The 13,603-nt window shown below is 42.1% G+C and overlaps 1 protein-coding gene across 1 annotated transcript in view; it reads left to right on the top strand.

Annotated features, from left to right (window-relative positions):
• COL14A1 (collagen, type XIV, alpha 1) overlaps positions 1-13,582 on the top strand; it is an 86,866-nt gene extending 73,284 nt beyond the window's left edge. Inside the window, exons 40-45 of the mRNA XM_009877733.1 lie at positions 1,139-1,174; positions 1,593-1,659; positions 2,173-2,361; positions 11,188-11,265; positions 12,183-12,338; positions 13,136-13,582. Coding sequence (XP_009876035.1) covers positions 1,139-1,174; positions 1,593-1,659; positions 2,173-2,361; positions 11,188-11,265; positions 12,183-12,338; positions 13,136-13,173 — 564 coding nt within the window. The 3' untranslated portion in view covers positions 13,174-13,582. The remainder of the gene's footprint in view (positions 1-1,138; positions 1,175-1,592; positions 1,660-2,172; positions 2,362-11,187; positions 11,266-12,182; positions 12,339-13,135) is intronic.
• The last annotated feature ends 21 nt before the right edge of the window (positions 13,583-13,603 follow it).

The raw sequence follows: 13,603 nt of genomic DNA, 5'->3' as shown, positions 1-13,603 counted from the left end.
AAGACTTCTGCTGTGAATGTTTAGACTCTAGTAGTTGTGAAAAAACAGCTAGGTGGGTAAAAAAACACTGAGCTTCAATAACTCTCTTTCCCAAAAGGTACAGTAATTGCAAACAGGCCTAGAAATAATTTTGCAGTTTTGTAGGAGTTTCTTCCTTCCCAGAATAGAATAAGCTGTGCTTTAACCATGCGTCAGTCAAATGGTTACATCTTCATGTAGAACTTCCCTCATTTCAGGAGTTCCTGAGAGATGTCTAGCCTACTCCAAAAACCTCCAATGATGAAGTTGTAACCGCTCTAGACAACTAGTTCCAATCCATAATGATCCTCACCATCATTAGAGTATTATGTTTTCTTTAATGTCATACTTATTTTTTCGCATAGTTTAATCCCATTGCTGACTGTCTTCGTAGTCAGTGCAGAGTCTAAGTGCAGCAAATGCCACATATTCCAGATTGATATTTTGTCTCTCGTCAGCCTTCTCTTCCTTATATTCAATGAGACCTTCTCTCTCTCAACAACTACCTGAAAGGAAATTGTAGAGAGGTGAGGACTGGTCTGTTCAGCCACGTAACAAGTGCTAGGACAAGAGGAAGTGGCCTCGCATTGCACCAAGGGAGGCTCAGTTTGGATATTAGGAAGAATTTCTTTACTGAAGGGGTTATCAGGCATTGGTATGGGGTGCCCAGGGCAGTGGTGGAGTCCGTGTCTCTGGAGGTATTTAAGTCATGTTGACATAGTGCTTAGGAATATGGTTTAGTCAACGACTTGCCAGTGTTATGTTAATGATTGGACTCAGTGTTCTTAGGTCTTTTCCAGTGTAGGTGGTTCTGTGATAATTAGACCCATTTCAGCCACGCGAAATGCATCATCTGGTCCTGTGCCCTTGCTGCTATTTTAAACGATAATTCAGTATGTGGCAAATGCCTGAGAAAGTCATTGTTGCCAAAGGTGAACATTTTGTTTGATACTGAAATGGAAAAAGTATATTTGTTATTGTCACATTGCCTCCTGAGACCTTGTTCCTTGTTTATTTTTTCTCCTTTTACTGTGATGCTACAAGGGAGACAGTGTTCAGGTGTTAAAATTTTTGAGTAAGAACAAAATGAGAATTAATTTTGTATTTATTCTTTTCGTAGGGTCCTCCTGGAGCTAAGGGTGAAAGAGGTGAGCGGGTAAGTCTCTATTTACATAAGTCACCTTTTTTTGTTTGTTGTCTGGCTTTTTGTCTTATAAAAAGCTTTATCTGACAATTTGTCACTCCTGTGTTTACAGGCACAATAGTTTTCTCTGTGCAGTCAAGCAAACTTTTTTATTTTCCTGGCATTGTCTTACATATAGTTACGTTCATGTTTTGAAGGTGAGACGTATGCGGTGTTTAGAATGTCCTTAAATCTCTCACTAGGTTTGTCTTCTTAGACTTCTGTTCTCTGGCTACAGAAAGTAATGGGAACCAGAGAAATCCCAAACTTCTTTGGCTTTTTTTCTCATTTGTGAGAATATAATCTCTCAGGGATAGTAAATATCTTTCATTGCTCTAAGAGTTTCCAAGATAGAAATGATGCAAAAAATTGTTTTATGACCCTGCTGCAGGGGGATCTCCAGTCCCAAGCAATGGTGCGTGCTGTTGCTCGTCAAGTGTGTGAGCAACTCATCCAGGGTAAGTACATCGATAGTTCATATCCTTCTATCTCTAGAATGGATCTTTTCCTCCCCTAATTACTTACAAATATGGTGCTATTCAAAGCATCCAAGAGGATCTGTTGGCTTTAGTCTAGACAGTCAGGATTTAGGTTCCAGATAGATTTATGTTCAACTGGATTTATGTCCAACTAAAGCTGATTAGCATCAGCCATCTAAAGAAAAGCCTGTATTGTCTCCACGCTATTATAGTATACAGAAGCTTCTGCTGTAACAGTTTGAAAATTTTATAGACATATAATAAATAAAAAAAGAACAAACCACTAAAGCAAGGGAATAAAATTCTACATAATAGTTCTTCCATTTTCTTTGGGCACGTTAAACCACTATTTCTCTATGAAAAACCACACAACTTTATATTATCAGAGCATGACAGACCACAGTGTTGAGGACCTGCCAGTGCTCTATTCAGACTCAGCTGAACCAGATTCTCCACTGCAACTTGAAAATTATGAATTTTTTTTCCTGACAGGTCATATGGCAAGATATAACTCAATTCTGAACCAGATTCCAAGCCAGTCTGTCTCAACACGAACCATTGTAGGACCTCCTGGTGAGCCGGGTCGGCCAGGGTCGCCAGGGCCACAGGGTGAGCAAGGATCACCAGGCATGCAAGGATTTCCAGGAAGCCCTGGTCAACCAGGAAGACCAGGAGAAAGAGGTAGGCTTCATACTTCACATATTTGGAAGTACATCTCCCTTTCCTGATAACTTCTGATGGCTTTTGTCTCCTGTCTAAATGCGAGAAGAGTTTTCTCAGTAGTTGATTGGTGAGCTCAACACAGACCATAATGAAAGCTCTGGAGACTTTCAGTCATGAAGGTAATGCAGACTTTTTTGGAGTGTGATTTGGCAGGATCAGACAGGGGTTTTGTGCCTAAACTGCTGAAGATTGGTGGCATCTAGTTGGGCACATCCCGTCACTTCATGCTTTCATCTTAGTAGGACTCTGAAGTGAGCTGGATCTCTAAACGTATAAGAAAAGGAGCTTTTGAAGAAAGTCAGCTGCAAAACTTTCCCCATATTGGGGAAAGATTCAGTTTTTCTGCTAGACTTGAAATATGTTGGTCTGAATGTTTCTAATTTTGATCGTCTGAAAGGATCAAGGTTGATAAGAAGAGGGAAAATATCCTAGTTTATGAGTATTTGAGAGGACCAAGAAGAGGAAATGGTGAGATTAGAGAGAAGTAAGACAGTTAACAGTTCATATACAAGAATTCTCTTTTGTGTTCTTATGTGTAGGATAGATCCCTTTCTCCTTTCCTACACCAGCACTGTCTAATAAAGAAACAAGCTCTGTGTTGTGTTTTGATTTCCTCTCTCCATGCAACCCTAGCAATCTTTGCTGTAGCACAGTAGCACTAACCTCACAAAGGTAGTACTGAGTAGATCTACGCTTGCAAAAGTGCTTTGCACGAGGAAGCAACCAAGAACCCACGAGATAACTGCGATAACCAAATGCAATGAATTGGTGTTGCTGTTACAAAATCTGCTAACTGGGATTTTAAAAATGAATTGCCATGAAGGCTGTTCAGTTCAGGAGCTTAAATAGTTCCACTTCACTGTAGCCATGATGCCCAGAGTTAAAGCAGTTTTTTGAAAAGAAAGTCTTTGAGTGAACCTGTGAGAGTGTGGGTCCTTTTTTCCCCTCATGACTGTAATTTTACTTACCTTCTTGAAAAAAGAGGCGAGGTTTATGGTACTAGCCTCTTGGTCATGCTCCTGCCTCCTTCAGCTGTGCAGAGACCAAACACTGTCCAGAAAAAAGGAGGAATGAAGGAGTGGAAGGCAAGTAGGAAAGAAAATCAGAAGAGACAACATGGGAGGAACCAACTTTTAAAGCGGTGACCTGGAAAGACTGAATGCAGATTTTGGGGTATTTGCTTAAAATACTGGTGTATTGTAAATGAATTCTCAGGCAGGAATTGTTTAAGCACGCTGAATATTTTGCTGTGGCTTCACCAGTGCAGGAACCAAAATGCCAGGCATAGGGAAACCTGTTGGGAATTTGACATGGATTTTCCTTGTATTTCTTGTGCTGAGGCCCAGCCTCACATGTTGTACTGCCATAAAATCAAGGAGAAATTAGATACAGTCATTTAAATGAAACATGATGTGGGCTAACCCACTGTTGATAATATTACTATCTGGGAAGCACCATTGGCAATAAAGTCAGTACAGAAAGGGTAAAAACAAATTAAAAAGGAATATCTTTTCCGCTCTCGATAGATAACTGATGTTAGAAGGGACTGATTTTGGCAGGTAGTGCTTGTGGGGAGTTTCATGCTGGGTAGAGAGCAAGCTCTTACCAAGCGTTTTCCAAGAACTATAACCTGTCAGCCAGAGCTCTCTGCAGGTTTTCGTAAAATGTAATGCCAAATGTTGAGGTATTTTACAGTGTTTATAGTTTTAAATCAGATTGTGTTAAGAAAAAATAATCTACGTGTAAATTTAAAGGCAAAGTAATTGTCTTTATTTGGAGTGAAAATGATTTTTAGGACATTTATGTAACTGGAGCCTTGCACAGAACTCGGAAGGAATAGGAAGGAGCTAATTCAGAACTTAAGAAAAAATGTTGGATAATTTATTAGTCCTTGAATTTTCTTCAGAAGCAAATGAAATTTCAGATTGATAGTGTGCCTGATGTAGTAGCAGTTTATTTAACAGAAAGATATCTTTTGAGTTGTACAGACTCTTGGGATATTTCAGAATTCATTTTCTAAGCAATTGCTAACCCCACAATGCAGCAGTGAAAAGTCAAAATTATTTTTAGCAGCTTCTCATGCTTGTGGAAATCTCTTCTGCATTCTCCATTCTCACTTGACTCTTGACTACATATCATACAGTGGAGTAGCAGATCAAAATTGCTCAGCTTCTGGAAGGAAAGGGTTTTAGTTTCCAGTGACTACAGCGAGGAGGATAAATGGACTCAGACCCCAGCCCTTGCTGTGTTCTGAAGCATCGTTTGTATTTAACTTGTTCAGCAAGTCACAATCTATAGTCCTATCCTAAAGATTTCCAGCCAGCCACTTGGAAGTATTTATGAGCAACGTGTTTCTTTTCACTTATGTCAACAGTATTTTGGTTGTATATTAAGTCAATTTAATGTTCAAAACCAGTGCCAGATTAGCAACTCTGAAAAGCCAGCCTCCACCTTTAAGTGTGGAAATTACACTGCAAGAGCAGTGTCCATACTAAAAAGCACACTGAAAAGTAGTAGATACTAAAAAGGAGGGGGAAAAAAAAAAAAAAAAAAGACTTGTTGCTTATCTAGTAGAATGTTGCGCTTTTTTTCCCCTTGGACTTCAAATTATCGAGATTGCTGCAAGAACTTCTTACTGCCCCTGAGCTGAGCAGCAAGGTGCTAGTGGGGTGGGAAAAGGTGGGGGGAGGCTAGAGGTTTCTTCCTCTTCACCTCTCCTGCCCACCACCCGTTTAATCCCAACCTGTGTGGAGGGGGAACTTCTGAAAGCAGAGTGTGGGACCAGTTAGGAACCACGCACCAAAGAGAGCGTTACTGGAAAATGTCAGCAGAGAGAGATCCTGGCATGAAGGACTTTCCCTGCTAACTTGCCTGGCCGATCGCTTCTTTCCTGTGTTAATCTTGTCTCTGTGCCAAGTGTTAACCAGATGTTTTGGAAGGAGGCTTGGACTGAGATAGCGTCCTGGAGTTTTTGCTAGAAACCTCCACTTGAACTTCCAGGTCTGGGGTGTCCCATTCCTGGATGTATTCTCTCACTAGGAACTCTCTGAGCTGGTCCTTCCAAGAAAGAACACCTCACTGAGAAAGGATAATTCATTCTCTTTATAGGTACAGTTCTCAGTGATGCCAGCTGAAATCTATTTTTTTCCAGCGTAGACCTAACTGAGTGGATTAGGATCACATCAAGACATTTGTTATTTAGTTTTCCTAGTAGATTATTGTCTTAGCTGTACACTGTGGGGTCTTACCTGAAATTAGAAAATTAGAAAAATACTTTCTAATGATGTGAAAAGAAACACCTCTGACAATCTCAGTATTTGTTAGCAATACTAACATTTTATTGGTGCCCCAACAGGCCATTTGAATTGGATCGGTGATTTGGAGATTCAGAAGGCCACGTTGTGTTATCAGTCTCCTGTAGTACATAACGAAACAGCCTCAAGTTGTGCAAGGGGATGTTTAGATTGGATATTAGGAAAAAATTCTTTACTGACAGAGTGGTGAAGGATTGGAATAGGCTGCCCAGGGAAGTGGTGGAGTCACCATCCCTGGAGTGTTCAAAAAAGCTAGTTCACAGCACTGGTTTCTATTTTTATTTCAGCTAGTTTAAACATCTTTTTTTCTGACCTTATGTTTATGATCTGGGACTTGAATAACTAGTGTCTGGCTTCTCAGTGCTCAGGAAGTAGTTGGACTTGTGCAAAATAATACAAAAAAAGCAAAGATTGAGCACGATTTTTTTTAAATCAATTTTTTTATCAGTTATTTTTGTATTACTTGGGCAGTTTTCTCAATTTTGAGGCAGAATGTAAAAGCCATAGTAAAAATTATGCTGAGGCACTTCTAGCTTTCAGGTGCTGTGAAAGTGTAATTATTCTTCTACTACTGGGTGGACTTTTGCTCTTACGATGTGTCCTGAAGTGATATGCAAAACTTATGGATACTCACTCTGTCCCACTATGTTTAAAATACAATAAATAGCCAAGCTGTCACTGGGAAAGTCACTGTTCTCAAGTGCAGCTTCATCCATATGAAAGAGTTAGTTAGATGTGCTATCAAAGGCCACATGTTTACAGCTCTGATGGCAAAATTCCAGTGAAATTAAATGGAACTTTTGCCAGTTGAGTCAAGTAAATATTTTTATTTCCAATTGTAGCTTCATCTGGATAAAAAAAAAATCACCTTGTGTTATTATATATTATGGTTACAACTGAGCATCTTCAAAAGAGGATATTTTTGATAGTTTAATTTTTCTTGAATGTAATATGCAGTTCTCCTCAAAGGATAGTATTATCTTAAAGACAAAAATAGCAATACCTAAGATTTCCTTTCATGCAGAAACCATGGACATTTAATTTTCTTTTTTACAGAATGCATTCATGATCTCGGTTTTATTTTTAATAACTCATGCTATCAGAGGTATCTTCAGCAGAGCATGGGAAATAATTCATTTCAGTTGCTAGTGATCTTCCTGGGGCTGAACCCCAGCCATGGCTTATTTGGGATGTGGACATAAAAAAAATGGTTGGTGTAAAGGGGGAGAGGCAGTTTGATGGTATTGCTGAAGTTTGTCCATGGCACAAATATGAAAACGGAGACTAGAATCTGAAGCCGTTCTAACTCAAAGACAAATTTTGATACACACTTTCATCCCTGAGAGAAATTACCCATTGCAGCAACTTACATGGGGAGAGATGTCTTGTCTCGGGTTCGTCTACTGAAGTCCAAAGACTACCTCGATAGAAAGGGAAATGGGTGAATTTTGAATGTTGTGTCATTTGTAGGAGGGAGCCATTAACTATGAGGTCTGTGAATCTGTTAATTTACTTTTGCTGAAGAGCTGTGGTGGAAAGTCCTTTAGGGAAGGCCATGGAGTGCTTAACTCATGTGAGTTTTGCCTTAGGAGCAGGGTATTCTCACTCTGTATTTGTGTTCTCTTTCATGTGGGTAAACTTTACTGGAAATTAGGCTAAAAGAAACCTGAAGCCTTTGGTTTATTTACTGTAGGAACTTGATATCCATGTGATTTCAAGGAAGGTTAGCCCTGTGCAAGACCTTCATAATTTGTTCCAGAATGAACATTTTATTCTTAGCCTGAGTGGATTTGTTCCATATTTGTAATTTCTTTTGGCAGTTTATTCTGTCAACATCATGTCTAGGTGTGTGTTCTTGGGTGTGTAAAGGGTAAAAATTGAGTGCATGGAAGGCTGTGATTTGGAAACATTGTGGCCGTTGTGAGACCTTGTGTCAGCCTCCCAGGACTTAAAGGGGACTTTGACAGGAAAGAAGCGAAGGGACTCTGTGTCAGGGAGTACAGTGGTAGGACAAAGGCTAACGGTTTCATACTGAAGGAGGGTAGATTTAGATTAGATATGAGAAAGAAATTCTTTACTGTGAGGGTGGTGAAGCACTGCAACAGGTTGCCCATCTCTGGAAGCGTTCCAGGACAGGCTGGATGGGGCTTTGAGCAACCTGCTCTCTCTCGTGGGAGGTGTCCCTGCCTATGGCAGGGAAGTTGGAACTAGGTGATCTTTAAAGCGCCTTCCAACGCAAACCACTCTGATTCTATGACTGTCTTTGAAGTCATCACATAATGTGATTGTAAGTAGGACAATCAATGGTCCTTGTACTAAATGTCTCTGGAAATTACAGATGGTTATCATGGGTCAGTCTTCTTATGGTCAAAGAAATCCACAAAAGACTTTGCCTTTTGCAAATGGCAGGCATTTCCTTACAGGACGTGTGTGGTAAGAGACAAGTTAGATGATGAGTTTTTCTTGTTAAACGACCTGCAACAGCGGTGTCTCTCCACGTGTTTGAAGCAAGCAAGGGCTAAGCAGTGTTTAGGTAGCTGGAAAATGCACTGGGGATGCCAGACAAGAGGCTTGCCTGAGTAATTTGTCTTTAAAATGGATGGAATTCAGTTGTTGATCACAGATAACATGGGTTTTTTGGCAGATTCCCCCCCAGAATATAAATGTAGTTTATAGCACACATCTGCCGCCTAGGACTGCTCCCTACGTACACTATGCAGCGCAGTCATTCATTAAAGGTTCCAGATAGTCCTGTGGAATGAAACTGCTACCCAAATGGAAACCGGAGGTTCATACTAGACTTTGAAGACAGTCTGTGAGAGCAGAAATGCCATGTATTATGTTGCAAAGAATTCTAGGAGAAAAAATGTTAGCAAATTCAGATCTTGGAATAAAGGTCTGAAACAAGGGTTTCCTGCTAAGTTTCTGAGCAGTTAGGCTAGAGAGCCATTCTTAACCTTTCTGGCTTAGTGCACCGAGGTGTTTAGTCAGAAACATTGAGCAGGGGAAAACATATAATTGTGTATCCAAGCCACATCATCAGGATTGTTTGCACTTGAACATCCAAGATTTCTGGATTTCAGCTTTATGCTGTCATCTAAAAATCTGCAGAGCCTGCATGTGGGATGAGTCTGTGTCCTAATAAGCACAGGTGAAGGTATTAAACCAGTAAAGGAGGACTCAGCCCATGGTCACAAGAATTCTAGGTCCTTAAATATCACTGTGAAGCATCTCTGGAAGTCTGTGTGAAGGGCCAGTCATGGGATAACAAGATACATGATCAGAAATCTGGCTACTGAGCATGAGATACCGGCAAATTCTTGCTTAAGCTTGGCAGACAATTCAGGAAATGAAGAATTTTCATAATTGAGTCAGTGTGTTTGTATGGGGTCTAACTGGGATGGAGGTAACTTTAGAGGCATGAGTTAAGTCTCCAGGTCAGAGCACGTTCTGGGGTACAGCCCGGCACTTGTGTTCCTACGCTGGTCAGAGGAACATTTGGTCACACTTCTAACATGCTGGCATACATAGGGAGTAATGTTGGACTCAGAAATTTCACTTTTAGTAGTAATTACATAAATATTCTGTTATCTGTGAATATCCAGGGATGAGGCATAAAAGACCTTGCTCCGTCTCAACTGGTATCTTCTGGAAGCAAGAGGAAGATACCTGCTATTTGCAAAATAATGTTTTAAGCATCACCCAGATTGTCACACCTGCTCTCTTTTTGCTACTTTCTACTAAATTATTTTGGGTGTAGTATTTCTCCTCTTGGTGGCCAAGTCTCTCCCATAAAATACAGTGTTATTAGAATCTCTTGGAAAGCTGTGGAGACCTGCTAATGGGAACTGTTGTGAAAAGTGGCTGTGGAATAATTCCTCTATAATTTCTCTTTGGTTTCTTTTTTTAACCAAAATCCATTAAAAACCAAACAAACTGAAAAAGCCCCAAAATTGTGCAATCGAAGGAAATAAAAGTTAGAGAAGGAAAGGGGGAAATACCTAAGCTGCTCTGGGACAGTGTCAAAAAGACTTGTAGAGGCAAGACGAAGAGCTCATCATTCTTCAATTAAAAACAATGACCTCAGCACGGAGTTACTCATCGCAGCGGTGTGACTTGTGTTTTCCACGTGATCGGGATACATGATATACAGAGGCCCTGGAAGCCTGTTCTGTAGAAGACCTAGAGCCCCTCAGCAGATACTGAATCCCCTGTAATTCGGAAGACATCATTTTGTAGACTTGATGTGAGTCGATGATGGGTTTAAATTACATTTTTTTTCCACATTTAGAGTTTGTTCTTAGTCATTTGCTTCCATCAGACATCATCTTAGGAAGGCAAAAACCTTCTCTGGCTCTCTGAAAAAATGAGGGGTCCTCCAGATGTTTTACCTCTAAGAGGTAACAGTTACCTGAGCAAAAGGGAAGGGAGGAGGCCAGGCAGTTGAAATGGTAGATATTGCCTCATCAAGGGCAGCAGCTGTTTTCTTTCTACTTTGTTTTTATGAAGGTGCTCTATGTTGGCTTGGAACCTGAAAGTGTGGAAGCTGTGAGGCAGCGAGAGCAGTTACCAGTACTGGGAGGTCTGGAAAATGGGGGGAAAGTCCCACAAAGCAGCCTGGATTTGGTGTCTTTGGACCATCCAAATCAAACACAGACTTTATGAGAGTTTCCAAGTTGCCGGTGGAAACTCAGAGGCTGGAATTTGTAGTTTTGACACCTACTTGAGTTTGACACTGCTTATTGTGAAAGCTGTACATAGAAAGTTTGTTTTGTAGGATGCCATAGCGGTACTGCAGGAGGAGGTGGAAAGCTGGAAGAAGGTAGTGCATTCTCTGGGTTACTGGATCTGTGATCGCCATGGATCAGATCCAATTTAGGGCTGTGAGCAAGTGCAGGAACACAACTCGATGTCTGTGCATGTTGGGCTTCGTTTGAAGGGATGGATTTTCACAGTGCTGAAACTCCTTTTTTGCATTTTAGCAAGACTCCAACAATCTACAATAACTCCCTGCTTATGCACAGAACCACCTTACGCTGAGCCACTGTTTGGGGAGGTGTGAATGTTTAAGGAAAATCAGCTGTAGCATTAAAAACTGGATTTTTCTGGTCCACGTAGTAATTTATAGACAACTTTGTGAGGCTCTGAGGATTCTTCTGGCTTACAATAGTTGTACCTTGGTATAGTCCAGAGGCAGCTTTCCAGCAGGGAGTGCAGCCTGAAAAATGGCTGATGCCTCTGCATAACATTTTCAGGAATGTCTGAGACCCCGGGAATGTCATGTTTCCTTTGCGAGACTGTCAGGGAAGGGAGGGAGAAAAGAAGCAAATAATTCTTTATTTTTACCTCCTTTTGTTCTTTGCCATCTGTTTTTAGATGAGAAATAACTTACAGAACTGTAATCCTGGTTAAATAATAAACACTGCATGCAGTTTTGTTCAAAATGTGACTCTGAGCGCTGTTTCCTCAGGTTTACCAGGCGAGAAAGGAGAAAAAGGCAATCCAGGGGTTGGAACACAAGGACCTCGAGGCCCACCAGGCTCTACAGGTAAAATTGTTACATTTGAGGTATCTGGAGTAGACCAATCTGACCCATGTGCAAAGCAGCCAAGACCTGCAGGGCTCAGTCCTCTGCTTCTAATGGTTAAACAGCAGCAGTCAGTAGTTCAAGCACTTTAAGTCCTACAGTGTGATGTGCCACGTGACTGTGTCATCAGTCACACAAATATTTTCCTTTTGCCAGCGATAAACTGCATCTCCGAAATATTCTCTTTTAATGTTTTCAGTATTTTTTTTCAGAGATGGTGTCTGAAATGGGAAAAATTAACCTGGACTGATTGCATTTGTTTTCTCATGGACTCAAGGTCATACCTAACCATGACTTGACAGAGAAATGTATGCTAATTAAATGCAATAATCACAGGGATTTGTATTTAGCTCCTGAAAAAAAAAGCAGAGAGGGTGATATCTAGGTCCTGTTGAAACAGGTGTAAAATTGCATTGACCTTGTTAGGATATTCTGGCCATTAGAGTGAAGGCATCAAGGCACAGCATTACCCAGCAGCTGGGCTGGAAGGGGGGCGTGGGGGAATCCCAAGCTGTGCAGAGCTGCCCTCCTGCCATGAGGCTGCCTTGTGGAACGGCTGACACTTGGTGAAACACCTGCTCTGGTGTGAATTTCTAGCTAAAGCTGTCTCTGGCACAGGAGGTGAAGCAGCAGCCCGAGAGGAGACTTATCAGGAGCAAGTCTCCTCTCCAGCCACTGCTTCATATCCCCTGCTAGAGGAGGGCTGCATCCTTTCCCTCTGCTTGCCCAGGGATGGGTAGCTCCTCCACTCAAGCCGTCTCCTGGCAGTGTTTGTAGCACACTCAGCACCATGTGTTCCAGGCCTGGAAAGGTGCCCTCGACTCACAGATTTTATGAAAGATGTTACTCAAGATGCTTCATCTTCCGCTTCTATGCAGGACCTCCAGGAGAGAGTCGAACTGGCAGCCCGGGACCACCAGGATCTCCAGGCCCACGAGGTCCCGCCGGTCACACAGGACCCCCAGGCTCACAGGGTCCCTCAGGGCCGCCGGGCTACTGCGACCCCTCCTCCTGCGCTGGCTACGGCATGGGAGGTGAGTAGGCAGGGGCTGGGGTGGCTCCCGTTTGCAGAGGTGGGGTGGCATTTTCCAACAGCCAAAGTAAGATGGAGGCTACTGGTGAACCTTGCACTAAAACGTGGGAGCTCCCTCAAAACATGTGTCCAGTGCTGCTCTGTTTTGTGGGACTGCAGCACGAAGGGGAGGTGACCCCAGCATAGTGACCAAAGGAAGTCCAACTGTCCCATCCAGCCTGTGAAACGGATCCCTCGCAGTGGGTTTCTGTCCCATACGTATTTGTGTAGTTCTGTGAGCCTGCTCCACCCTGACAGTCTGTGTGTTGGAACCCCGGATCCTTGTGTTCGTGACAGCAGACTTTTTACATTTGTGGTTTTTCAAACGTCTTGCTCGACTTCCCCTTCTGTGTGCCTCCGAACGGCATGAGAGCATGACCCTTACTAAACCCCTCGTAGTGTAACCTGGCGCAGGGATGCACGTGTCCGGCATTAACCAGTGAAGCAACCTGGAGACAATGACTCTTTCTACATCTTCTCTGTATCCTACTTTCCCGTCTTGTTACAGCACGGAGAGGCCATGGGAGGTAGTTAACACGATTACCCAAAGTGGTGCCATCCCACCTAAAAATCTCAATTTATCGGTAAAGCGCTAGTCCCTACAAGCATCACACATAAGGTGTATTTGTTCAATGTTTACAGTTTAATCTGCCCCTGAGCTGAGTTGTATGTTTTACTTACCTGAATGTTTTTGTTGTCGTCTCTTCCTGTCCTTTTCCTCCTCACTTCCCCTCCCCGTTGTTCGTTTCCTGTTTTAAGGCCCAATCCCTTACAATGGCTACCAAGCCCGGAGGTGAAAGGCTCACTCTGGCTCGGGTCTCATTTGGCGGAAGGTCAGAGACGGATGCTGAACTGCTCTGTGCTTTCCAGCAACGATAGTGACTACCACTAATGAACTGACTAGCTGCTGTACATGCACTTCGCTTCCTTGCGCTGCTAAAAATTATCGCCTGACCCATTTTTGCCTGTTAATTGTGTATTATAGACCGGAATTGGAATAAGCTAAGGCAGGCAGGTTGTGCAGTGTGTATATATATAATGACTGGTATTGCGACTGGGCATTTGACAAATTCTGGTGGTGGTTCCAACTAACTTGGCTGTCTGTTGGTGGGGTTCCAGTCGCTCCAGCTTACTCATTTCTGTTAGAACTGTTTTCACTGTTCCTTTATGTGAATAAAAGATGTGTATTTAAAGATTATATATATATATATATATACTCACATGCAT

The sequence above is a fragment of the Apaloderma vittatum genome, unplaced genomic scaffold, assembly GCF_000703405.1.
Source record: "Apaloderma vittatum isolate BGI_N311 unplaced genomic scaffold, ASM70340v1 scaffold16400, whole genome shotgun sequence".
In the NCBI taxonomy this organism is placed as follows: domain Eukaryota; kingdom Metazoa; phylum Chordata; class Aves; order Trogoniformes; family Trogonidae; genus Apaloderma; species Apaloderma vittatum.
The sequence above is the reverse complement of the archived record's forward strand: the minus strand, read 5'-3'. Positions and strand labels throughout refer to the sequence as shown.